General features: G+C 41.6%; 1 protein-coding gene across 5 annotated transcripts in view; it reads left to right on the top strand.

The window, feature by feature from the left end:
* LOC106810077 (trafficking protein particle complex subunit 9-like) overlaps positions 1-27,560 on the top strand; it is a 207,241-nt gene that overhangs the window by 83,032 nt on the left and 96,649 nt on the right. For all 5 annotated transcript variants that reach the window (XR_001393953.1, XR_001393956.1, XR_001393950.1 and 2 more), the window contains 4 exons: positions 4,389-4,531; positions 6,487-6,597; positions 7,148-7,271; positions 10,328-10,421. Coding sequence is in view for 2 of the 5 variants with exons in the window: in XM_014813362.1 (XP_014668848.1) it covers positions 4,389-4,531; positions 6,487-6,597; positions 7,148-7,271; positions 10,328-10,421 (472 nt within the window). In the remaining 3 variants the exon portion in view is untranslated. The remainder of the gene's footprint in view (positions 1-4,388; positions 4,532-6,486; positions 6,598-7,147; positions 7,272-10,327; positions 10,422-27,560) is intronic.

Below are 27,560 nucleotides of genomic sequence, written 5' to 3'. Positions count from 1 at the left end.
GGTCAGGATTAGGGTTAAGGTTAGGGTTAGGGTTAGGGTTAGGGTTAGGATTAGGGTTAGGGTTAGGATTAGGGTTAGGGTTAGGGTTAGGATTAGGGTTAGGGTTAGGGTTTTTGCATCATGATATCTGTCCCCACACCATAGATTAATTTTTGTGGATAACACTGCCTATATATAGCGCGGCGACACATATTATATATATTTAGTGTGAAGGTTAGTGTTGGCGGTGTTGGAGTGAGGGTTAACGTTAGGGTTAACGTTTTGAACGTCATCGTCAACGTTATCACGTGACCTCCCTCCACGCCCGGGGGATAGCAACACCCAAAACAAACGCCGTGACTCGGCGATCATTGGCGACCATGGCGACCATGGCGACCACACCACGATGTCTGGCGTTTCCACCACGCTTATACCACGCTTATGGCGACCTTGGCGCGCTCTGCATGGGCCCATTTTCCGTCGCCGTAGCAGCGCAGTAAGGACGCCACCCCGGTCTGACGGGGGTATTATTCTGTGACCTACATAGCACAGCTGGACTTCCCGATCTCACTTATAGTCGCTATAGACTCGTCTATTATTGACTATTATTGTCTCGTCATAGAATTCATCGGTCTTAGTGAAAACCAGTTTTAAAAATAGGGTTTTAGTTATTTATCATTAATATTGAACAGCAGAAGTTGATACCTGTACTAATTAAAGTTAAACATATATTTGATCATTCAGTATTTTTTCCTTGTGCACTCTTAATTATACTACAAAAAGAAAGGTCGAAATGTGTATGTTCGTGTCACTGTACCTTTTATTCTGGTAAGGTCATAATTTCCGGAGACGGCAAAAAATACTAGCAAAAGAAAATCAGTAAGAACGAAGCCAATTTGATTGGTGGGGCGTAGAGAGGTTAGTCCTGCGAAAGCTTGTAAGCAGGGAATCTCATGTTATATTTTCCACCAGTTGCTTAACTATACTACAAGGAGAATATTTGTGTATTTGTGTGTGTATTCCACATAAATTAAATATTTCACGTTATGATGAATTTGATTTAATAGGAATTTTTGAAATGTGAAGCATGACAAGTTCAGTAGAGGTGAGACGTTGAGTTCTGAGGCAGCTAACAAAATTTTACATAAATTGGCCATTGGATAATAAAAAAATGAAAAATGGACAAATTTGATCATTTCTCCCAATCACATTTGCTGGTGTTTCATCGTCGCTGTCGCGTAATGCATCTAGCTCTCCCTATATGTATATAAAAATGCCCATTGTGCCTTAGCAACAGTTAGTAATGTTTTGTGTGTGCGCGTGCGGGCGTGCGTGCGTGCGTGCGTGCGTGCGTGCGTGCGTGCGTGTGCGTGCATCGTGTAGTAAGTACTATGGGACAGTGTTTTTGTATTTGTGTCCGATGGCAATTCAACATTTTTATTCAAGGCAGTGTTCACAACGTACAAATTCTAATTCACTCCATAAATGAAGAGTGAATGAATCTCAATAAATTGATATTGCCGACGTTAACGGGCTAACAGAAATTTTGCTTATCAACGAGGTTGTGTTGATTATAATTAGTACAATCATACTCAAAACTATGCTAAACATGAGCCAGTAACAACATGTAGCGGTGCTCCTAATAAGCACCCAATTAATCAGTTAATTATACCATAACTGAAATCAGACCTCATTAGCCATACCTATATTTATTAACCATTATCAAAGTGAAAAAGTACATCCCATATTTATTATTTAATAGAGACTTACAACACTGTGTACTAACGAAAGTGATTTCACATTGTACCAATTTTCGCGTTTGTGCGTGCGTTTGTGCGTGCATGCTAGCGTGAGTGTGTCTGTGTCTGTGGGTGTGTATGTCTGTGTCTGTGGGTGTGTATGTCTGTGCCTGTGTACGCGCGCTTTTATATACCCTGTGCACGTGCCTGTGTCTGCGTGAGTTGGGTGCAGAATTGCAACTGTGTGTTCGTTTGGGGGTACTCTAGTAGCAACCTGGGATTTACTGTTAGCATATGTAACAGGACCTCACAAATGCATTCATTGTTAATGCATGAGAAGCAAGGAGGCGTACGAACATTTGCTCAACTTTCACGAAAAAAAACCCATAAGTATTGCGGTTTTGATTTCATGTATAATTAACGAACTGAGTCTAAGGGGGTTTAGGAGGTAGTTGTGTTCAGTGACCTTGGTTAAAATTTTACTATCTTAATGAAGCGAAGTTGCACAAATTGGATGTTTTCCTTGTCTCATTCAAGCGCAAAAGTTGTTGTAAATTATTGATTTTTACCTAGTATGTTGTCGAAATCAGAGATAGCGGATAGAGAGCGTGTTAAGTTCGGTTGTACGTGTGAGTACAGTAAAACTGCGTGTTTGGTGTGCAACTATAACTGCATGCATCTCGATGCCAGGAGAGAGGGCAAACTCCAGTCTTGTGCCTGTTGCTGGTTGGGAGGGTGATACTCACAAAACCTATTAGAAAAGCCTCACTCTACACTTAAAGGAAAGATCTGCGATTTATTTCTATAGCCTGTCAGCCAGTTTTTAGTGTAACTAAGCAGTCGAAAGCTTGAAGATTACACTGGGAAAGCGTGACCAATCTCAGCTTGTAACTACTACTAATCACAGCCAAAGCTTGGTGTTTGACCTTGCTTGACCGGTCTGAACTTTTAACTATCGTTGACATTTCATTTCCACAAAAGGGGTCGTTGGATTTTCTTGCACCCTTGTTACGTGACATCGTCAAAGGACCATGGAAAAGCATCCGGAAGTGGTCAAACAAAAGCTTGATTTCACGCTCACCGAGTACAGCTCAAAATTAGTTTAGCGTCAAAAAACGATGTTACTCTGTTATACCTTTCAGCAAGCAGATGTAAAATCAGATTCTTCGACGCTTGATGATGTGCTTTATCTCTACGTGATTCTTCCTCCCTCTTCAAGGGAGAAATTAGTATAGTTTTTTTATTTGGTAATAATGACCGCTGTAGTACTGGAGTATGGCTCCTAAAACACGCGCGCCACCTATATTAAGCTTGATGACTACAATTGAAAAGGTCCACACCAGCGAGTACAACAAAGGCAACACATTTCCTACAGCAAGGTAACAAGCAGCCAGGCCTTATTTGATAATTCCTGGATACCATTCATTTCGTATTACCGCTCGTAGTTGTGGACTTTCCACTCTCTACATTATGATGATGGAATGGAATTACTAGTATTGACAGAGAGTTGGTGCTTAGAAGACCGATTCAGTGAGTGTGTGAGTACGCTCTACACATTTCTGCACCAGCCAATGATTTCAAGGGGAAGATATTACAGATTTACATTGATTTAAGTGTCGACGAATTTTTATGTTGGTTACATGCAGATGGGCATTTTAGCCCATATATTATAATTAGCTGAGTCGGGATGTCTCCACGGGTATTAGGAGATGCCTGCAGATTTTTACGATGTGTCAGACATAATGAATTTAATCTTCTGCAGAAAAATGGGGGTGATAAAATATCATGCTAACTGCAGACAATATTGAAGTTCTTCATTCAATAGGCGGGGAGGCTAGCTATTAAGCAATCGCTTGTGATGAAGAGAAAATATAGCAATTCCTTCCCTTTTTAATGAGGGAATCTGTCACACGCGCCTCTCCTCGCATGGCGAATGGCTTTATGTATGATTTATGTAGCTATATCCAATTATAAACGCTTGGGGGAACATGGACTATAGTCGGTGCAATTATATGACACCGCAAATATATTTTGTCAGTTTCTGTACGTTATGCAGATTCCGAGGTTCTTACACGCGCGCACGCACGCACGCACGCATCCGCGCACGCAGATAATACATATATATATTTTTTATTTATTGGCTGCATTATGTAATGTGGATGGTTTATACAGTTTTGTTCGAAACTTGTATTTTATCATCTAACATGTAGGTGAACATGAACATGAAAACTCGAAATTAACATTAGACATTGTATGTGTGTTTTCTGTAATCAAGTATAATATGGAAACTATAGTTACATGTTTACGATTGCATCGTTATGCACTTTCTGCATTACGTTGTAACGTTCGTGTATGTTGGTGACTTTACTAATAATATATTATAATCATGTTAGGTAATATAATTATATGTGAAGTTATTAAGGCAAAGCTTCTAATAATTTTCTGTAATAAATTTGTGTCGGTCCATAATCCCGTTTTGGAAATCAGGAGTTGTATCTTTTGATCTAATTCTAAATTACTGTACTCTACATATCAAGCACGTTGTAAAGTAAAACAAATCGATAAGTATATATAATACACTTAAACGTGTGCTTTTCTACAAACAAAGTAGAATCCTAAGACGTGCATATACTACATTAGTAATGCCTCTACGTTTATCTTTATTTGCAGACGGTGGAGGCTATCCTCAAATTCGAGTACACAGGTGGAGCGGGCATGGTCGGGCAGTACTACAGGGAGTGTTCTGTTTCCCTCCACGTTGAAGTCCTGCCATCCCTGCTGTTCACAAAATGGGACGTTCTGCCGGCAGAAATGTAAAGAATCGTTACTGTTAGTCGATAATCTCAAGGGAGTGAGGATGTGTGTAATTTTGCTTCCGTTTCTAATTTTCCTTCGTTGTCATTGTTCTCTCCTTCTATCTTTTTCTTGTGCTATCTTCTCTCCATCTCAGCTCTTGTAGAGGGATCTTTCTTTGTTGCACTGTGTTTAAATTCGTATCTTCAACTTCTCCCTTTTCCGTTATTGCTTTGTGCGATTACTAACTGGAATGGTATTACATATTATGTGTGGTGTACGTTAGGTGTGTGTGTGCGAGCGTGTGTGCGTGCGTGCGTGCGTGCGTGCATGCGTGCGTGTGTTTGCGTAGATGTGCCCGTAATTATGGTACCTGCTGGCGAAACTGTGCGTGTGTTGGTTGCTGCGTGTGGATGTGCCTCGTACACATAAACGAGCACGGGAATTCCAAATACCGAAGGTGTTGTAAAAGTGAGCACAAGGTTGGGTGGAGATGCAATATAATGGTGGACCTACAGTCTTGTTTGTCCAACTGTAACACTGTTGATAAAATAAGTACTAATAACTGCTGGTTATATGTAGCAGGTTTGTCCCACACACACTAGAGTCTACAAACGCACATACACACGTACAACGAGAATTCATATCCGCGCGCACGCGCACGCACGCACGCACGCACGCACGCACACACACACACACACACACACGCATGCGCGCGCACACACACAGGGGTAGAAATGAACTTTTGAACAAGGGAGTCCAACGCCCTAGCTGTCCTCAAAAAGAGGGAATCCGCGGCAAAATGAGGGAGCCGCAGCCTGAAGTTCAAAATTAAAGATATTAACAATAACGCATATGTGCTTATTTTGAAGATTCATGCGGTTGCACGTCTGCCAAATTTTCTTTGGACATTTGCTGAAAAAATACGGCAATTCCACGAGGCTGTGCACCGGAACGAACTAGTTAGTATGGCAGAATTTTCAGGGAGTCACACGGACTCCTGCATATGTCAAATCAGGAGTCCGTCAGTAAATCAGGGAGTATTTGACCCCGGACTCCCGTTAATTTCGCACCCTGCACACACACACACACACACACACACACACACACACACACACTCACGCACGCACGCACGCACACACAGACACGCGCGCACACACGCACGCACGCACGCGCACACGGCCGCGCGCGCATATAAACGTAGAATGCATGTATATGCCTGCACAGGTATCTTAAAACGATACCTATAAGAAACTGCATACGTGCGCGCACATAGACCGAATGTTCCTTAAGGACTCCATGTTTGCGCATACAGCAAGAATGTCCTTGACAGACGCATGCTTGGCGACTAGGCAGATGCTTGCATGGACGACAACGCAGCAGTGTGTCCTCTTGGGACTGCGAGGTTCCTGCAACAATTTAACGAGCAATTTGTAAAAGATGTGCTATGCTCAAGCCGTTCTTGTCAGCATGGCTTGTCCACCATGTATGCTCAGGATCACCAGTGTGAGCACACAACCTGCTGGCACATATTTAAAGGTTCAATTAGAATTTGAAGCAATCTGTGGCGTGTCTCCTAAGAAGTGTAGTATATATGTCGTCATAGTATAGGTATTGGGCTGGGCTGTAGGTAGATAAGTAAAAATCCTCTTAAAGCTTGGCAGTGCTTTAGCATGACACATCATTGTTGATGATTAACTTGACTGAAGGCTGGCTGTGAAGGAAACCTGGGCGATAATATGTCAAAACGTGGCTTTGCCAAAATTCTCCAGATTTCTCTGCGGTGTAGCACTTTCGTAAAATTAAAATATGATGCAACGAATGAAAGTAGATTTCTTGATATTGGTCGTAGGAATGAATGGCTATATTTGCTACACGAACATAAAAATGTATGATTTTTATATTTTTCCATGAAAATACTTGAAGAAAAATTACGTGTACTGCTCAGTCTAACATGGTGTGGAAAACTTTGCAGACCCTGCATGTGCTATCTAGTATTCGATATCCTCAACACAACCGACCATGAAATGGAGATTTACTACAGTGACAGCAAGTGTGTGATCATTGAAGCAGACGAAACAAGCAGGTAGTTGCATTTATATATGTATTCGAAACCAGCACTACAATTGAGCCATTGCGTGCAAACAATTGAATTAGTATATATCTCATACTACTTGCACCTGTAATTCTTTGCCTGCACTTGCTCTATTTGCTAACTGCTGTCGTTTGATGTTACAATTGTGGCCTTGACTCAAGAAAGTTGTGACAAATCTGCTGGATGTCACAGCTAATAGCTGCTGCTTGTGAAGCTGGTGCGAAGAGCGGCTCTGGCGGAGTTAGAGCAGCCATGATCCATAAAGTGTGGCTGTGTGTGTGTGTGCGTGCGTGCGTGCGTGCGTGCGTGCGTGCGTGCGTGTGCGTGCTGCGTGTGTGCGTGCGTGCGTACGTGCGTGCGTGCGTGCATGTGGGAAGGGGGGAGGTGCCACTTTTGTTTTAATTTCGTAACATGACCGGTTACGCAAACGTATATTTGTGCAGCCTTGCATCGCAATCGTCTGCACGGATCTGTTCACCGAGCTGCATGCACACTGTGTTATCCTTGACCGTCAGTGAATAATGCATGCACGCTGTTCCAGAATCCCGTATCAGGTCGAACGCTGCCCGCTGGCCAAGATTCTGAAGCTGATGAGCAATGATACAAGCATCGACAGCATCTGCAGGCAACACGTCGCCGACCTTGTCGACATACGATGGCAGTCTGTATCCTATCACAAACTTCACCTTGTCAAAGTGTGAAGAGTGCTCTTAGGTAGTGCCAACCTTCCATCTTCCAATACCCGTATTGCCCTTTCGGCCTTCGTTCAGGTACTGTCTGCATTATATGCTCATTGCTGTGTGTATTCAAATATGAACGTGAATGTTTGTATCAACGTATTGTATGTTGTTCTACTAATGTGGACTGAATTGCATATGCAGTGTATACCAAGCCTTAAAACTCATAAAGGTTCTAACAAGGTAATTATTGAAAATAGTTATATGTCTGTCGATATTAGTAATAGCGCAGTAACATCAAGAGTAGATAATAACACAAGAGTGAGACACCCGATTCCCGCATTTTTAACCGATTTTTCTCATCAAAATTTGCCACCAATAAAGAAGCGATCCCGCATTTTTAACCGATTTTTCTCATCAAAATTTGCCACCAATAAAGAAGCAAGTGTATACGTTCCTCAGCTTATTATGACCACTATAATCACTCACCTTCGTGGTACTGATATTCGTTTACATATATTTGCTAGCGTATTGCTGTAAATCGTAATCTTGCACGAGCTGAATTCGCACCATTTACCACTATTGTGTGAGGTGTTAAGACAAATTTTGAAGCTATAGTGGTGCCAATATTTAGCAACGGACTGTTTCCAAATCATTCGTGCCCCGATAGGGTTGACAGACATTCTAAATTTCGAATTTTGATTTCGTGAGGAACCGCGAGACGCACTCAGTTATTGTGATCGCAACACAAGAAATTGACATACTATCTTACATAAGTAATAATACAATAATAACAATATTCTCTGTAGTAGTTTGCAGTAAGTATCACATTACGCACGTGCAGGTAATCAAGTACATTAAACCCCTATCGGGGCACGAATGATTTGGAAACAGTCCGTTGCTAAATATTGGCGCCACTATAGCTTCAAAATTTGTCTTAACACTTCACACAATAGCGGTAAATGGTGCGAATTCAGCTCGTGCAAGATTACGATTTACAGCAATACGCTAGCAAATATATGTAAACGAATATCAGTACCACGAAGGTGAGTGATTAGCGGTCATAATAAGCTGAGGAACGTATACACTTGCTTCTTTATTGGTGGCAAATTTTGATGAGAAAAATCGGTTAAAAATGCGGGAATCGGGTGTCTCACTCTTGTGTTATTATCTACTCTTGGTAACATCTATACACGGATTTTAGGATGAATTGAGTTTAAACTGCCGCATTGGCAGGACTGACGGTTTCTTGAGTTTTCCTGTGCGGAACCCTCTCAGTGTACCTATTGACACATGATGTGAGACAATGGTGGTAACAGGGTTCGAATTTTGATGTTTTAGCTGGGACAAGAACTTTAGCTAGAAATAAACATGACACTTTTGGCTCCATGTAGTGCAAAATTACCTGACCCAAACGAAATAGCATTAGCGGGCAGTGTCAGCACTCAGACCACTAAGACGATGCTTAAAGTTCTAATTACAAGATGGTTGTTCGGTGTATGACAGTCATCTGCCTTCAGTACAAGAGAAATTCTTGCTTAATGGGGTGACTTTATTTATTTATGGGACAGTTTAATAAGACAGGAAGTAGGATGGTAAAATTATAATTTCTTGCCATAAAGATGTTTCTAGTAACAGAAACGAAATTGGTAAAAAGATTGGCTCCTGTCGACTGTATATGAAGAGTTCTGGTCGCAGCCGAAAATTGGGGTTCCAGCTGGTGTGTTCCAGCCGAATCTAAGATCTGGAGCACCCCTAGTGGTGATGCACCCTTGTCAAACTGGTGAAACTGCCCCTTACTGCATAAAACTTCTATTAAATAAATTCATGCATAACTTGGAATTGTATATCAAACCTCTTCTCAAATACATGCATTATTGCCTGCTTAATTGCTATTTTTATACTGTAACAGCATAACATTTAAATTGACTACGTCACGAATTTTCTATGGTGATATTTGTAAAAAAAAAATTGCCATTTTTGTACATTAAAAATACGTACTAACGGGACTAAATGTATCGTCAAATTCTTACCTGATAAGATAAGAACTGTTTCTCAACTAGTTAAAAATCCAAAAAACCTGGACGATTTGATATTATTATCCTGACATTAATTTCTTGCTATGGGCTATGTATGAGTCACGAGCGTATGTTTACATCAAACAATATAGGAAAATAGGAAGTATAATGCAGCAATTTAACCATAAAAAGTGAACAGAATTACTTACATTTTGTGAAAAAGTGGAAATATTTATTTTAGTTTTACTATTTACGATGACGTAATCACTTCAAGTTTCAAGTATTTTCAAGTTAATTTTTAAGTTGGGAGTGATAAGTAGTTGGGTATCCGCGAATAGGTATAACAACATATTTCCTGGAAGTATTTGACAAATAATTCCATATGACTTCATTTTCGAAATATCATGTCTGTGGTCTTTGATACATAATAGATGGAGGAATGAATGGATTGGTTGGTTGAGGACGGCAGCTGTCTAGACATAGAACTTGGTATTCATTCTTGATCGAAAATGCGTGTAAATCGCAAAAATGCGACGCATTGGAACGACGGTACAGGAAGCCCTAATATTTTGGTGTGTGAGTTTGCGATGTCTCCAAACTATCCTCTAGTTTTTGGGTTTGCGTGGTGTGCGTGTGTGATCTTATAATCAAGTAAGTCTTCAAGAAAATTCACTCTCCGTATCTTCGAGCTCATTTGGATAAACGAGAATTTATTAATGTTCTTAAAACCGTGAGGATTTTCTCATTTATAACCCATGCAGCTTCTTATGCGGCAAGTTAATTCATCGGATTTATGATCGGTTAGATGTACGAGCAGCATTAATTAACAGTATATTTACGTGTAGATTCCATCTATCCTGCTGTTCCAATGAGATTGCCTTTGCAAAGGGCGTGTGTTTATGTTTTAAGTTTTTGCCCATCTTATTACCGGCTAGTTATTGCTTTTTACATGATTAAGCCCTGCTTTACATCATGCACCCAGTGCAAGCGTTGATTAGCACCCGTTGATCCTTAACTGTGTCACAGCCAACGCTAGAAACTGGTGGAGAAGCATCCATCGCAGACATACCGTGGAGTGGTTCGATGGTGGATATGATTCGTATGTCTCCGATAGAATGGGGTGAGTTTCTCTCGACGTATTTATCGTTCAGGACGTGTTAGATAGTAATGTTTGTCGCTGCTTGCAGCGTTTCATCGATTATTCTCGATCTATACCGCTGGCGTGCGTTTTAAGTGCAGGTTAGTGTGGATCCGGTTTAGTGTGATCAACAGCAGAGGAATCTAAATGTGTTTTCCGAGGGCAGCCTGCATTTTGAACCTATAGCTAGAGTGTAATAGCTAATAATAGATTCTTGTTGTCTGGGTTTCCGTAGTCGTTAAACATAGAACCTAGGTGATACCCGAATACAATACTGTAATTTTGCCATAAAAGATATGAAGGTGTTTAAATACGATAGTCTAATAGATTTACTTTTGTATGTAAAACTATATACAATATATATAAAATGTTAATTGCCTTGCGTATATAATTGTGTTCGCCCGTATGCGATGGTAGGCGCATTTAGCTTGGCTGAAAGTTACTATACATCACAGTCGCAGAGTCGTCTGTGATGCACTTACAGTGACATTTCTTCTATAGCCGTGAAATTTCATGCGTTTTTATGCCCTCGTGTCTCGTAATTTTGCTCACTAATTAGAGATATCATAGGTTTATCAGGTTTTAGCATTACACGTTGTAACTCTGCTGTGCTTCATGAATGCTGAAGATCGATGGCAAAGAATTGTCTGAAGACGGGTGGGTTTAGTAGTGTGGGTGAAATGTTTCGAAATTTACAGCAGGGAAAGAACATGGCGCCCGGTGAATGAATCAAAGCACGCATATATGACTTTCCCGCTCGCGTGATTTTTTTTCCTAGGTCAATCAAGAACATAGGGCTCTAGTGAGCGCTGCCATTGGTTGATACAAATCACGTGCCTCAAACTCCTATTTAAAAAAATATATAAAAAATATAATGTTTAATTGTTGTTATTAACATGTTGTTATTAATTGTTGTTTGTTGTTTGTTTGTTGTTCATGTTTGTTGTTAAATTGTTGTTCTTAATTGTTGTTAAAATAAATTGTTGTTATTCAAATGTAAATAAATCATTGCGTTAATTGGAAAAAAATTGTTAAACGGATAAAGATAGAAAAATACAGAAAACAGGAAAATAATTAGAAAATGGATCGGATTCGATCCACCGACCCTTCAGACTTGAATTGCGTGCTGTACTCGCTAGGCTATTGAGGGATATTGCAATTATGAATTTTGGATGTGCTATGAATATGACGACACTGTGACGTCATTGAGCGACGAAACAAGCTCAACCAATAGCAGCGCTCACTAGAGCCCTATGTTCTTGATTGACCTAGAAAAAAAAATCACGCTGCCCGCTCATAATATTAGTCCCTTATTGGCTGTTGTTGAGTACTTATATGAGGCCATGAGGCGGATAGGTTGCCAGTTGGGGTTAGGGCACAGATTATTTTGCCGCACGCACATGAACAGACGTGCATGGCAATTGATGCTGCTTACATAAGGCAAGTATGAACGAGCATGGTTTTACTATAGGGACTGCGTATTATTGGGACGCTAACTGAATGCGTCTTCGCGCGCTTGCATTGCGCTCAACAACCTGCTTGCATGGTCGGCAACTAGATCGCATGTCGGCAGTGAGATTTCAACACGTGCTACAACACGGGAGGGATTGAGACGTGCCGACTTGACTGGTGTGTGTGTTCGTGGTACGCGCGCGCGCGCTCGCACACGTGTAGCTAGCTGCTAGCCGTCACCACGAGCCGCTAGGGAAATCGCTTACACCCAGCTCAATTCTACTTTCCATTTGTCATTTCCTGCCAAGCTGCAAACGCAGCTTATCGCATTTGCCTGCGAGATTGCTGTCAACGCGCGAGGGTCTGACAGCCTGTATAGCGGAAGCTCAAAAATGCAATGATGGGAGATTTTTCAGAGAGAAATTCGCTCGGTGTCATTTAATTATATTTTACTACTGTTATTTATTTTCGTGTGCTTAATTAAATGGAGCTTCAAGACGAGCGCGAGCACTTTCAATGTGTAAACAGTGACTTTCGCGGTAGATGTACCCATTGACGTACTATAGTGTAGCGTATATAATGTGCAGCTGGGGGGGGGGGCGATCCCCTGGGTTGTTATACAATATAATCGGCAGCCACGCTTGTAGCATGAACGCGCACTGAGACATTTGTGACGTCACCGTCGTCCACGTGGATAGATGCAGGAGAGAATGATCACAAGTTTGTGATGAGTTACTCCTGATCGATGCTATAGCAAGCCTGTCTGCTGCAAGTTGTCTGCTGCAAACTTGCAGCGCGTTTGTTCTGATACTCGCTGTGCAATAGCTTTTGTGCTCGGTGTTAAAAAGCTGACTGCAGTTAATGCTGGCGGCGTAGCTGGTGGTGGCATGTCCTTGAGAAACCACTAGTTTTTATCATCAGTCAGACCGATTGATCTGACTTTAATTGTCAACACGCAAATCTGTTCTTCGAATTTCTGAATTCGAAACATCTTCACAATTGGGAAGTGTTAAGTTGTAGTAGTAACGGTTCATCAGTAAGGTAAATTCATGAACAGACAACATCAACATATAGGCAATGGAGCTCTGACTGGCGAGCTGAAGGCTGGGAAGATAGAAAATGTGTATAGTGTCATTGATAGGTCTATAGAACTCTGTCAGTACAGCGGTGGCATTTAGATAGCTATGTGGTCTTCTGTGATAGGCGGGTAAGGTGAAAATTGGAGAGGTGGACTTTTATATAGCGCAATCATTTACTCTAACGAAACTATATATCTTGATAAATGCACGCGTGTACAGAGAAAATTATGGGATGCTATACGCATTATAGATGTAGTACGTCTACTACTAAAAAGATGTTATATTAACGCCGCCTTCCCATTTCTGCTGAATTTTGGTATTGCGACAACCGGAAAGGTATTGAAGAAGTAAAGCAGATTTTTTTTTCTAGTCGGGTAGGATGACAACACGTATGGTGGAATTAGGAACGAACGGCGTTGGTTTATACGTTAACGGTTTACGAAAATATTGATGCAGACGTTTACTGAATCAGTTTACAATACGAAACAATCGTTGAGATAATGCATTGCAGCCGTCCGCATTCCGCGAAGACGAAATGCTATAATCATAACGAATAAGCATCATCAAAGCTATGTACGAGGTTATAATACCCAATATGTACCTAATTTTAGGGATGAATGTACGCTAAATGACTCGTGCTGAAACCAATTACATGTTGAACGAGTTGTGAGTGTGTGTGTGTGTGTGTGGTCACAGACAGCCCATCATTGCAGTGCTGTAGGTCGCCTGGCATTTCTCATAAGAGCTCATCAGTTGAGACGGACAAGCGTGGATATTTCGTACTGCCATTCAATTTCATCGGGAATTTTTAGAATGTACCGTATATAGCGGCTTATATCGGCGTATTCTTTCTCAGGAAATGTCTCCAGTAATAATTTTGCATCCTATAAGCTGATGATTGATGTAGCGGACATTATTATAGCAAGGGCCTTACGGTACGGTATATTACACACCTAGTTACATGAAATGTAAAGATGGGGCAGAAAAAAACACGGATGCAGCCTTGCTTATGAGTGGAAGGGTTAGGCAGTTAACCGTTTCTCTCAGTTTATGACCTTATGACCCTGCATTTTGGGGTGCGTCTAATATGCATCGAAACGTCCTATAAGCCCCCAAAACACCGAGTATAGTTCTTGCAGAAGAAAACGTTGTTCAATGTTAGACCATGGGGTCACTGCACGAAGTGCGCTTGCGCCATTGGATCCTGACCCTCCAGTAAATAGCCTACGGTAATAACCCCAATTTATATTGTAATATAGGCTACATTAATAAATACATACTTTACTATCGTTCATTACAAAACGATATTTCGGAAGACTAGGTTTCAAGAGATGGTATTGGTATTTTTACACTTTTGGTATTTATTTTCCCCAAAGGCCCTTTGATTCTGGCTTGATAAACACGATGTTTTTTTAATTTACTTCCATTCCATTATATGTAATCACTCCGATTATTCCGATTTTTGCTGTCAATATTTACCCGACACACATTTTAATAGGAATGAAAAACGCGTTAAAGGAAATGCACAGATTATTTGTAGTCTATGAGTATGATGTGGTGAACTGATAGTGAGCATTTGCATGTTGCTGATTGTATCTATGCAAAGAGGTACTGGGTTATCAGCGTGCTATCACTAAAGAACTACACAGCGTATTCTTTATGGGTCAGTGTTGATCGTGTTTGGTCTTTATCTGTATTTCCTGAAATTCTCTGCTTGAGTGGTTTGCTTGCCAAAAGGACAGATGTCTTGTCACGACGTGCTAAAGTACATGCGTTAAAAACGTTGAGGAGCTAGGGCCGGAAGAAATATGACACGAAAATGAATTAATAATGCCTGCAGTGAACTCGAAGTTATTTTCATGTTCAATGAATACATATTCAAAGTATTTGTTTTCTTGCGGAACCTTTGCCAATGTTTTGAGCGAGTCTCATGTCCCACGTGTCTGCCGGATTTCATTTCAAAAACAAGCTAATGTCCCTGTTATAATGGCTATATAATTTAGCAAAATTGCTGGATATTACAACAAAATCAGCATGACCATTTTTTGCGTACTAGGCTTCTATGATGCATGAATCGTACATTTACGATGCATAATAGTACACTTTATTGCGGAGTCATTCCCACTAAAATGGCGAGACCGTCAGGGAAATACCTATATGACAGACCAAATATGAACGCATGAACTATGGAAGTACAGCATAACATATTTGCTGACAGAAATACACTAGCAATAAACCTTTTATTAGCACTGAAAACGTTACCAGTGTCATTTCTAACTAATCATACTAAGTTAGTGACACATAGACATATAGATTCATTTACTGACATTGTTGCTATTTATCTGTGAATTGGAAGTGCGGCTTGAGCACATTCATATGTTCTATCACCCTATTGTTAATTTTCGGTGTCACGGAAAACTTGTAAAATTGCTTGACTGCACATTGTTGTAATTGAATACTGTCACAGAAAATGAAAACCTTCCATGATTTCCTAGTTAATTACAGTCTCTTTCTTCATCACAGTTCGTTCAAGGCCTTATACGGCATGTTGAACATTTTGTTATAATGGTCACTTCAACCACACGTACGTCATCGTGCAAACTACTATAAATTATTTTCATCGACCTTTGTTACTTGTTAATTAATTTCAACAAACACTTCCGCAAAGCCTTTAATTGTCTTGCTATGTGTTCCTTGGGCTGTTCAGTTGGCATGCTAATTGGATACCAAATTCAATTCCACTCCAACTTCACAGAACATGTCATCACACGTATAATTCCAAGTCGTAGCAGTTTATTATATGTGGGAAAGTGAAACTGATGACGTAAACTTTGCCTTCTCAATCAATGATACGCTTTGAAATGCTCTTTTAAGTTCTAACATGCACTCATTCATCTGGCGCATCATTGACTTAAAGAGGATGAGGATGGTCGGCAGATTTTCTCCCATCACATTCTAATTATCCGCGATATTTGCGCGGTATCGGTACTGCTGTATCTGTAACGCTGTCTTCTGTATCCTAAATATTTCATATGAAAATTGTCTCCCCTGCAAATTGTCAATGTAAAAATGTCTATATAGCCGTTAAAACATGTGAATGTGTAAATCGAATTCACTAAACGTCTAATTAGTCCTAATGTTCTACTTGCGTACGCTATAAAAATGTAAATGTCACTATGTTGTATTCATTGAAATGTATTTCCTTCAATGGTTTAGAAATGCTTTGTTATCCTTTAAAACAATTAATGAGAGGTTTATGCTTATTAAATTTGCATTAAAAGATGGGGTTAAATTGTTGTGGAGGAAATGTCTCCTTCCCCGTCTCTCTCTCTCTCTCTCTCTCTCTCTCTCTCTCTCTCTCTCTCTCTCTCTCTCTTTCTCTCTCTCTCTCTATCTCTCCTCCTCTCTCCTCTCTCTCTCTCTCTCTCTCTCTCTCTCTCTCTCTCTCTCTCTCTCTCTCTCTCTCTCTCCTTAACTCTCTTCTCTCTCTCTCTCTCTCTCTCTCTCTCTCTCTCTCTCTCTCTCTCTCTCTCTCTCTCTCTCTCTCTCTCTCTCTCTCTCTCTCTCTCTCTCTCTCTCTCTCTCTCTCTCTCTCTCTCTCTCTCTCTCTCTCTCTCTCTCTCTCTCTCTCTCTCTCTCTCTCTCTCTCTCTCTCTCTCTCTCTCTCTATCTCTCTATCTATCCTTTTCTCTGTGTAGAGAATGATGGCATGTGATGAGGAGCTTGCTTCTCTTAGTGCTCTATAGCCGATTATTTGTAATCTGTATTTGGTTTGCTTATAAAAATGTTGCTGTATAAACTGGCATGAAATAGTGAAGCTGATGCTTGTTGACAGGGTAAGTCTGGCAGTTATAACTAGATGACTAATATTTACTTTTAGGCTCCCTAACATTCATGAAGCCTTAACCTTTTTACTGGCTTGGCTTAATTGTAATGTTCTTGGCAGAAACTCGTGTATAAAACCGAACAAATACACGCGAATCAATATATTCTGATAGCGTAACATATGCAGTGACAATTTCACGATGAATTATATTAGCATGATCAATGAACAGTAGAAATGGACTGCAGGATTTCACCTTTAAAATGCTTTTCTACTGTATAAATAAACGAACAAAATGTCAACGACGCGATCACCCAATTCTTAATCTGAGTTTGTTTTGAATATGCGTGTGGTGTTTTGGTAAATCGAATTTTTAATTCTAACTAATAACTAATACGCCGTGAACCTGACCTTATTAGGATAGGAGTTATAGGCAGAATAGCGAAACCCGTCTTACTATATCGTCGTCTAAATAATTTTTGTGCCGTTTCAGTGTTTTTTTCGTTTGTAATTAGGCGCTACACCATTAACCGTACGTGCACCCAGCATCGTAATGGTAGTTCAATTATCGAGTAACAATAGAAAAGCCCATTAGCACCTATTTCATTATCATCTATATTCGTGCAATTCGATCGATCGTGCAATATATACTCTCGCGCGTCTCGCCGTCAGCTTTTTTACCTCGACTATCGCACCTTAATTTACCTGTAGGTGGATCACGTTTCCTATTTCACATACCTGCTCTCTGTTGCGCTTCGGCTTATACCGTCTGGATAAAGCAGACTGCGAATTAACATCAGTGCATTTTACAGGCATGGTCATGGTCACCCTTTTCGCATATAGATGTAAAGATGTAAAGTGTAATACCGAGTACATACGTGTGTGTTACATAATGTGGGTTATATAACAGCATAGCAGGACGCGCACGGGGTTGTAAGCAAGTGTCAATTTCTTGTCCCTCTGTTTATTAAAGAAATGCGTTAATAAATGCTCTAATTTTACATTATGTTCAGTGAACGAGGATTGTTTTAGACGGCTCTCGTATCGTTGTATCTATTACTCTCTTGTGCTTAAAATGTTTGAACCAGTTACTATGTCTATCTTATATAGCACACAGGTAAAGGCACACCTACAATTCAAAAATCCGTAATCGTTATAATTACGCGCAAAACATGCAGAGAAAAAACTAATGTTATTGATTGTAAATTCATATTATATATATATATATAATTTTTAAAAATTGTGCAAAATATCATATATATATATATGATATTTTGCGTTGTGTTTTTAATTATAACTGTGTAATGGCGTCATTGGTATTTCGCATTATTTTATTTCACGCCGTTATTGTATGGCCAAACCAGTGCTAATTTTTCCCAACACCGATATGTATATCCCCGCGATATAGGTGCGACAGGTTATATGGTTATATTATGTTCTCGCGTGCAGATAGGTGGTTATCTGAGCATTTACATCGCCATAGTGTGCGTAAATGGCCACGTTTTTTTTTAAAGGATACCCGCCCTGGCAGGTTGCCATTACCGTCGGCCCATGCATAGCACGTTAGCACGCATGCTTAGCAGCGTTTCTCGAGTTTTCACTAGCAGATGTGTGAAGAAGCTGTTATATGATTGGATAGCTGCGTTTCACCATCCTTCCCTACCAGCAGAGTTACCATGCACCTACCTGTTGGCGGGACAGGAACTAAGTAGTCGGTGCATTACCGACGTGGTGAAGAGTGGTAAACAATCCCCCGTATTGAGGGTGGGTAATCCATACAGGCTCACTGCTGTTAGTATATCAGCGCTGATGTGATTGAATATTTCCTCTCGCGTATTAGAAAGGATGGCCGCACGCGTTTGCTCAGTGTTCCGCACGCTGTCGCTCTCCCCTATTAAATTTTTAACGCTTCGCTGCGTGTCATTGTGCGCGTTGAATTTATTATCAATTTCTAAACGAAATGCACTTCGCTCGTGCGAGATCGTCCTTGTTTACTGATGGATTTATACACGATTACGCAGACTAATGGGAAACTGCTAATGAGAAGTTTGTGCTAATAATATATTCGTAGGGTATAATTAGTACGTGTGCAGCAAATTGAGGATGTCACCATACAATACAGTGCTGCCACCTATAATAAGTATCATTCTACCCTTCTGGTTTTTGGTGTGGCAATTAAGAAGAGCCGTTGTTCGAATACGAACTATTCATGTAAAATAGCTGAGGCGCATCTATGTAATAACCCCGCCCCGTAAATGAGGACATCTTCCAGCCACCGTGTGGGAATAAGAGCACTGGAAATGAATGGGGATTTCGCAGTCTCCAATGAGTATCATCGGACGAAAATATGGCGGCTGCTCGGCGCTGAGAATATTTAAAGGTGGTAAAGTTGTGTTTATTTGTACTGGCACTTTAACTAAGTCCTTCTGCTGTACAGCTGCGTTTGGCGGTGTTGCGTGTGTAGTCGTCTGGCCCTGGCCGCCCTCCGCGAGGCTCTGCTTAGACTCAGGCTACATGTGTCTAGGATGCATGTACCCTGTTCGACACTGTCACTGTCTCAATCCTTCATCGAAAATGCGTTCAGTATGTACTTTCCGAATGACGAGAACCGTGGAATATTCATCCTGTTCTGCTAGCATCTATGACAAATACGACATACGCGTATACGCTCCTATGACACTATTTGTCATAGGAATATTCTTCCTATGACAAATAATTTGTTGTATGGTTTGTGTGCATCATAGGAGTTTAGGAGCGCTATTATGAACGCAAACAGTGAATTTCAGCTGTAAAGCGGAACGAAGTTGACTCGCCAATATTTGTCATAGGAAGAATCTTCCTATGACAAATAGTGTCATAGGAGAACGTACATGCACATGTCGTATTTGTCATAGATGCAAGCAGAACATGTTGGAATATTACATATGTCGTTTTTCGAAGCTCGCGCGCAAGATGAGTGATAATTATTCGGTATTTATTTGAGATTCGTCACTCAATTAACTGAAATGTAATTCTGACATTGAAATTCTCCGGTTGAAATCTCGTAATGCAAACGCATACGTTGGTTATTCGTTAGTTATACGTCAGTTAGAAAAATAATTGGTTTTACATTCTGGTTGCACTTCTACGGAAATCAGGGTTTTTTGCTGATGCGCTAAAATTGAGTTAGCGAAAATGTTAGCACAAGCGAGTAAGCGTGCTGTCGAAGCAATGCTTGCCTTCCGCCATGCATTGCAGCATGCTCGCTCGGATGCACGTGCATGCCCTGGCAGTGAAATAGGAACAAATACAAGGATGCGCTAGTTACGCGAGAGTATAGCTAGTATATTTTATTGTTTTTTCTCCGCTAGACAGCTGATGAGGCTGTTAGCGCGCTGCAACAAGAAAACATTTGCGCGGGTTATACGATCGCTTTGCTTCTCCTCGGGTTTCCCTTCCCTCCGTGCAACAGTGCTTATGTTGGTGTCTGGTGACTCGCTACTTAGCTGGCGCATATGGCCATGGGGTGTTGGAAGATGGTTAGTGCAAGTTAAAAGCTCCCTGCATAGAGTAAGTGATACCATTCACTCTCTCCGCCCGAGTACACCGCTCACATACAGACCCGATGTGGCAACACGTTATGAACTGAAACCTACTTGACAAATCGTCACAAGGACAGTGATAGTGATGAAACTGCGGGACGAAGATTGTTAGATAATTCACAGGCTGCAATACTCACCCGGTATTTTAAACCATGCTTTAAACGGCATTTTTAGAAATAGGAAATTACAAGTCACTGCTCCACCTGGCCCATCTCTACGCACGTGAATTTGGCAATATGTTGTGTTTAACATTAAGTAAACTGATGTCTTAAAAACATTGTTACCCTCCCTGTTAGCTCTCTACAATCTCTTGATTTAAAAATCAGCTATAACACGGGGAGCAAGTCCTAAACTATCATCTGTATTCTCGTTGCTAATCGATATCAACTGACCATGCAGCGTCTTTACTTTCCACTCAATAACAGTAACACAGTTATTTATCACCACAGCTAGCAGTATGATAGCTGTGCTTACGTAACAACATGTTAGACGAACTGATAATGCTAGACAGTACAATTTAATAAAAACTTTGTATAAAAAATTGCAGGACCTTAGTTACCTGCATGTGATAGGAAAACTGGTGATCATCTACAGCAATGCCAATTTAGAAAGCCACGTCTACTAAATGTCCTGCGTGGTGTGTGTAATAAGCTTTCTCTGCCAGCTGCTGCTGGCGTGCCTCTCTGAATATAGAACGTTCTAAACAAGAGTAGTCAAATGATGTATGCAGAACGGAGACATGTCGACATGTTACTTCTACCTTTTTGGCGTAGTAGACATCTTACTTCTACATTTTTGCCGTAGTAGACATGTTACTTCTACCTTTTTGCCGTAGTAGACATGTTACTTCTCTTTTTTTGCCGTAGTAGACATGTTACTTCTACCTTTTTGCCGTAGTAGACATCTTACTTCTACTTTTTTGCCGTAGTAGACATGTTACTTCTACTTTTTTTTTGCAACGTATTGAGAGGAAAGATTACACTCTCAACATAGCCGTATAATCCTGAAGCGCTGTTGGGATAGAGAGGAGGTTATCCTGACCATGAATTTGTGTCGGTACAGAGAGGAAGCTATTCTGTCCCTGAAGCTCTGTTATGGCAATGAGGAAGCTTTCCTAGCTGTCCCCGAAGCTGTGTTTGGAGAGAGAGGATTCCTTCATGTCCCTAAAGGTGTGTTCGAAAGAAGAGGATTCCTTCATGTCTCTAAAGCTGTGTTCGGAAGAAGTGGATTCCTTCATGTCTCTAAAGCTGTGTTCGGAAGAAGAGGATTCCTTCATGTCCCTAAAGCTGTGTTCGGAAGAAGAGGATTCCTTCACGTCCCTAAAGCTGTGTTCGGAAGAAGTGGATTCCTTCATGTCTCTAAAGCTGTGTTCGGAAGAAGAGGATTCCTTCATGTCCCTAAAGCTGTGTTCGGAAGAAGAGGATTCCTTCATGTCCCTAAAGCTGTGTTCGGAAGAAGAGGATTCATTCATGTCCCTAAAGCTGTGTTCGGAGATAGAGAGAGAGAGAAGGGGGGATTTCAGGTCCCCGAGCTCTAAGGCGGTTATCCTGGCCATGTTGCTCTCTAATAGATTGAGAAAACACTGTCGTAGCAAATAGAGCTTGCAATAACACGAAGGTTATGTGGTGACCAATGCGTACAGTTTCAGTTTACATCTTCGCATACATTTTTAATGGTTACGTCGTTTTGTGTAAAATCGACTGCATAGTAAAAGATAGAATTACTCTAATTCAGACAAACAGCTGCCAGTTTGCTGTAACATAGTGGAAACTTTGGTTTTCGAGCTATATATTTAAGCTTATATATACTCCAGATATAATGTGTTAATATTTGGTTATAAGTGTAGAGAATACTGTTTGCGTGGTAGGCTAGTGCGTACAGTCAGTTAGTTGTACATGTCAGACTACTGCATAGTTCGTGGCGGATTACATGACAACTACATGATAGCAGGTTAAAACCTGTTATACTCTGTACGCAGTGCAGTGAAAACCTGACCGATACAATAATACATGCTTGCATTGCGTATCTCTCACTAGAAGTACTGGTTGTCCGCAGTAGAGCGCCCTCGTACTGGAGAAGCCGCCATCGTTCTCCCCGCTTCCCCCAGCGCATCGCCGTCCTTCTCGCAGGAATCTCCCTCGTCATTCACTTGGCATGAAGAAGTTCGCGCCTCGTCACAGCTAGCGTTGACTATGAACAACAGCTGCGGTCGTCGCGGGACTGGCGGTGTTGTACGTACACGGCCTCAGAACCGACAGTACATGCCGACCGACGTGCCTCGTTGCCTGGGAGCTAGCGCGCTAGCGTCTGCTGCTTTCCCCACAGATCTTAATCCGTGGTATGAGTTAGTTCAGAACCATGCGTTTCACAACACAGTGTCAATTGTGCGGCGTGAGTCCGAAAACCTAGCTGGTGGGTTGAAATGGGGGAAATGTAGTTGAACGATAGTATTTCTGGTTGGTATAAAATAAACCATTAATAAATATGTGCTGGATACATGCCCATCGTTGTTGTGCTGCCGCTGGTGTGTCAAGGCGTGTCGGGGCGTGATGCGGCGTGACGACACCGTTACCGCGTATAGCGGGCTTAGTGATGATGGCGGATTAATTTTTTCTGCGTTTGGCTTCCGTGGAGCATAGAGCATGCGCAACTGCGACGCTTTCGTTTCCATAACATGTTTTATCTGGTGGCTGTTATGTGGGTGAGGTTGTTAACCTCGTGACGAATTTACGATGGGGAGATAAATGAAGTTGGCCATATAGATGGGTGGGTTGTAGATGGGTTAGGGAGCAGGCAGCTATCGACATTCACCGATACACAATTATTAATCGCCTAAGCTAGATTACGTGCCCACAGCATGTAATTATTTAAATATGTTTTATTAATGAATGCTCGTTTCATGTATATTCACGTGGGAAATGTGATAATTTCGTAAATGAACTCTTGTGAGACTCGAAATGAAACTAGATGCTACTAATTTAGAAAAGCGGAGCAGCGGCGGTTATGCACTAGCCAATTGATACCCCCACCCCCGAGCCCCGGGACGGGTGGGGGAATTAACGGGGATATGCGGGGGATTTAACGCGCATTTAACAGCGTAAATTCCCCGGGGGCGGGGAATTTAATGCGTACCTTGAATAGCGGGGCATATATAGCGGGGGATTTAACGCTGAACCGTTAAACAAGATGGCGGATCTTGTGTGTGTATATATGTGTGTGTGCGTGTGTGTGCGTGCGTGCGTGTGTTTGAGTGCGGGCGTGTGTGTGTGTGTGTGTGTGTGTGTGTGCCCGCGTGTGCATGTATGTGCTTGCGTGCGTGCGTGCATGAGTGCGAGTTATATAGTTAAATAGAAACTTTAAATACCATTGTACGTTGTTATAATTACGTTTACCTGTATACGTTTGGAATAAAATACATGTAGTGTTATATAGCAATATTTTCACTCGGGTATATCTCTAGTATTCGGTATTCGGTAGCAATTTACATGCTCAGATTTTGTGCTTACGCATGCTCTAGCTCAGCTGTGAGTACCGTATGCACGTAATAGAATGTTTTTGGCGAAATAGAATTCTTTTTGAATACCACCTAAATCCCTGTTTGTGCGTACGCACGATATTGTGCGTACGAACTCTTCTTGAATCTGGCCCAGCTGGTTCTTAGGCTATATCACTTCGGGCCTATAGCGCCATAACAATTAATTTATTGCGATGCTCTCGCCTCCTCCCTTTCACAATAATTACCTAGAGACTGCATATTGTATGCTTTAATACATTTAACTATGATTATACAAAGACAAAGTAAAAAGGCTCACTTCAGTCACCCTAATAAGTATAAATAGCTTAAACACACAGTGGTTACTGTAAATTCAAAACACTATTAATAATGACATGTAGGAAATTGAATGAGTCATCGAAATTTAACTATCTGTATAGTATTCACTCCAGATACCGTAATACAATATACAGTGTATAAACCATAAAAATCATCACACTACAATCACCAAACAGCATTTTTACCTGTGTGGAGGAGGTTATGTGATCGCTCTCGTGCGCTCGTGTGTTCGTGTGTCTGTGTGTTCGCGCGATCGATATTAGCGCGCGAGCCAGCGAGCCAGCCAGCGCAGCGAGCGTGTACATGTGAGCGAGCAGCAGCAACGAGCGGCTGCTACGAGCGAGTGGCAGCAAGACAGCGAGCGTGTACATGTGAGCGAGCAGCAGCAACGAGCGGCTGCTACGAGCTATGTCGCTGGTGGAGGTATGCACTCTCCGTGAGTGCCCTCTGTCTAGTTACATCTGATTTCTGGTGTTTGAACATCGCAGGAATACTATAGCCTTGAACGTTTTACGCCAAAATCTGAATGACGTTTATCGTCTGAATCGACCAAAACACCGGGGCCATGGGGGTGGGGGTTTTAACTTTGAAGGTGCCCCCGGGGACCGGGGGAAAAGTCTAACTTTAACACTACCTAAACGTTAATTCCTCCGCCCTGTCCCGGGGGTCGGGGGTGGGGTGTCAACTGACTAGTGCATTAGCGTGCTGATGGGATTCACTGCGCACACGTGATTGTCTTTGCTTTTCTAGTCGGCGTTAAGTTCAAACGGCAATTGCTGCGGCGGCTGCGGTTGGGGGAGGGGGGGAGCGAGTTCGACATCTCTGTGTAAGAGCGCAGCAGCGAGCCGCAATGACGCACGATTTTAACAACGATTTTTGTCGTGCCGTTTACTTTCATCTGCAAACAATATGCCTCGTGTTACGGATGTTACGACCACGGCAGTGGCCCATTACGGGCCAATATACTCGTTTAATGATGCCATTGACTTTTAGTGCGCGCGTTGCATCTTCCTAGCTACGTCGCAATACGGGCGTGCACCTACGCACATAAAGCTAGACTACATATTCGGACGCGCATACGGTGCTCTTGGGCCGGAGCGATGGGGTTACGGCGGGGGATTTAACCGAACAGTTGTGTTCTCCAATCTCAAATTGAATGTTTCTATGTGTACGTGCATGTGTTAGATGTAAGGTGTGTGTAGTGTGTATGTAATATGCTGCGTATGAAATAATTCTCTATGTGAGAGGTGTAAGTCGTTTGCGTTGTGTGTGAGGCAGTGGCTGTGTGTAGCATATACGGAATTTGATTGGACTGACTTAGTAAATCGTGCAGAATCAATCTGCCAGGAGCCGGGGACTTGGGATCAGTCTGGGGTAGGGTAGGTGGCTGTATTTAAAATGTTGGGATAGTATAGTTACCTTAGCTGTGGCACGTGATATGAATTAGCTGTGGGTGGTGGAATGCCTTACTCTTGATTCTTTCTGTTTTAGGGTTTTATGTTCGGAGTGTATGTATTTACTCTGCCTGCTCGTTTCCTAATCTGCGAGCACAGTCTCTCCGCGTAAGGGCTTTACAGTGATTGATGGCTGAAAGTGTGGCGGTAAACTGCGCAAACTGTTTATTTTCTTTCGTATCAGTGTTGAATCAGGCACGGATCCATGCAACGTTTATGAATCCTTAAACCCGATTGTCGGGTGTGACAGCATCTTGTGTTTGGTCGCACTGTTTATTTACCCCCAAGCCAATTTGTGAAAATGAAAATAAACGGCTGGCTTCACCCAACTCTTCCTTCCCTTCCGGCCACGCACCCTACGAGGTATTATGAATAAGTGTTACATAGAGGAGCCTTAAAACGGCATGTTCTCGCAGCAAAATATATATATATATATTACCTACTGTGAGCTCGTCTATATTGTAAAAATTCACTACAACTCATTTGTATTGCTACTTGCCTAACATTTTCTATGATAAAACAAATTATAATTTAGTATTCGATGTTTGTTCAGTACAAAATTGTGAAATTTGTTTAAATCATGTGTTATCTACATTACTTATGCAATCAGCAAACAAACAGTGTTTTCTTTCCAGGAACTATTTGCGCTAGCGTAGGCTTACTGTTAGCTTTCTCACTTACATCGCTCTATGTGTATTGCTACGCCGAATCCTCGTCCGACGGAGTTTCTAAATAGTCAACTTTAGAGCACATGTCTGGCTCAATAAGAGCATTTCGTGATGTTTGCATACTGCAAGTATCCTTACAGTAGGTGTATGTAGGCGTTTTGTTGCGACCTCTATCCATTTTAAAGGCGATCAATATAGACTGTGTTTTAGTCTATGTGAAATGATTCGAGACCTGCTGTAGGCGGACTAACTATAGCTGACATCGGCAATTACTTATTATAAGTTTCAAGCTGAATTTTTATGATCATGGGCCGGTTGTTCAAAACAGGATCAACTTCATCCTAATTATTGCCCGTTGCTTGCTGATCTCTTGCCTAAAATGGATTACAATATTTTTTATTCTTGTTCGTGATATCTGTTAAGCTCACCATACGATACTATCAGTGCTCTGTAGTAAAAAAAAACACGCGAAAGTAAGTAAAGATAACGAGAGGAGAGAAGCAGTAACAAGACTTATCTTTAAAGACAATGTAAAAAAAACTTGCACTTTGAAAGCATTACGAGATGCAACTGGTACAAGACTTGGAAGTAGAGCATCGCATTCCCCCGTGCGTGTAGAAGAAACGTGATATGGGTTGAAAATAATTTTGTGTGTGTGTATGGTGGGAGTGGGGGGGGGGTCCTCGAGGGTAGTAGTATCTGGCCTTCCTTCCTCATGATAACTAACTGTCTTGTGAAGAATTACCACCCGAACCAGTGGCTATAATGTGTTATATGAAAATAAAGTTTTTTTATTTGATTATTTGCTAGTTTACACATGATTCGTGATCAATATCGTGCCTCGGACACCGCAGCCGTTTCTGTATTAGTATATGCATGCGGCTATTATGCAGTCGATATATTCATTCCCTCAATTCTCTGCATGCTATCGGGTAATGTGTGCGAATCATTTCTGGACACGATGTCCCTGTGTTTTGCTTCCCTGCGAATGGCTGTTCTTGCTAACGCACTGTTCGTAGTTTCCTCTGCAACGTGCTACTCATGGTCTCTGCAAATGCCTGCAAGGTTGTCTTTTTTCATCGCAGAGCTCTGCCCCCCCCCACACACACACACATACACAGAGCCCTGTCCGCTCCCCCTGTTCCCCCTACAGAGCCCTGTTCTACCATATAGAGCCCTGTCCCCTACAGAGCCCTGTTCTACCATACAGAGCTCTGTTTATTTCTTCCCCA

Source organism: Priapulus caudatus, unplaced genomic scaffold (assembly GCF_000485595.1).
Source record: "Priapulus caudatus unplaced genomic scaffold, Priapulus_caudatus-5.0.1 Scaffold16, whole genome shotgun sequence".
In the NCBI taxonomy this organism is placed as follows: domain Eukaryota; kingdom Metazoa; phylum Priapulida; class Priapulimorpha; order Priapulimorphida; family Priapulidae; genus Priapulus; species Priapulus caudatus.
This window is presented reverse-complemented; position numbering and strand designations above follow the sequence as displayed.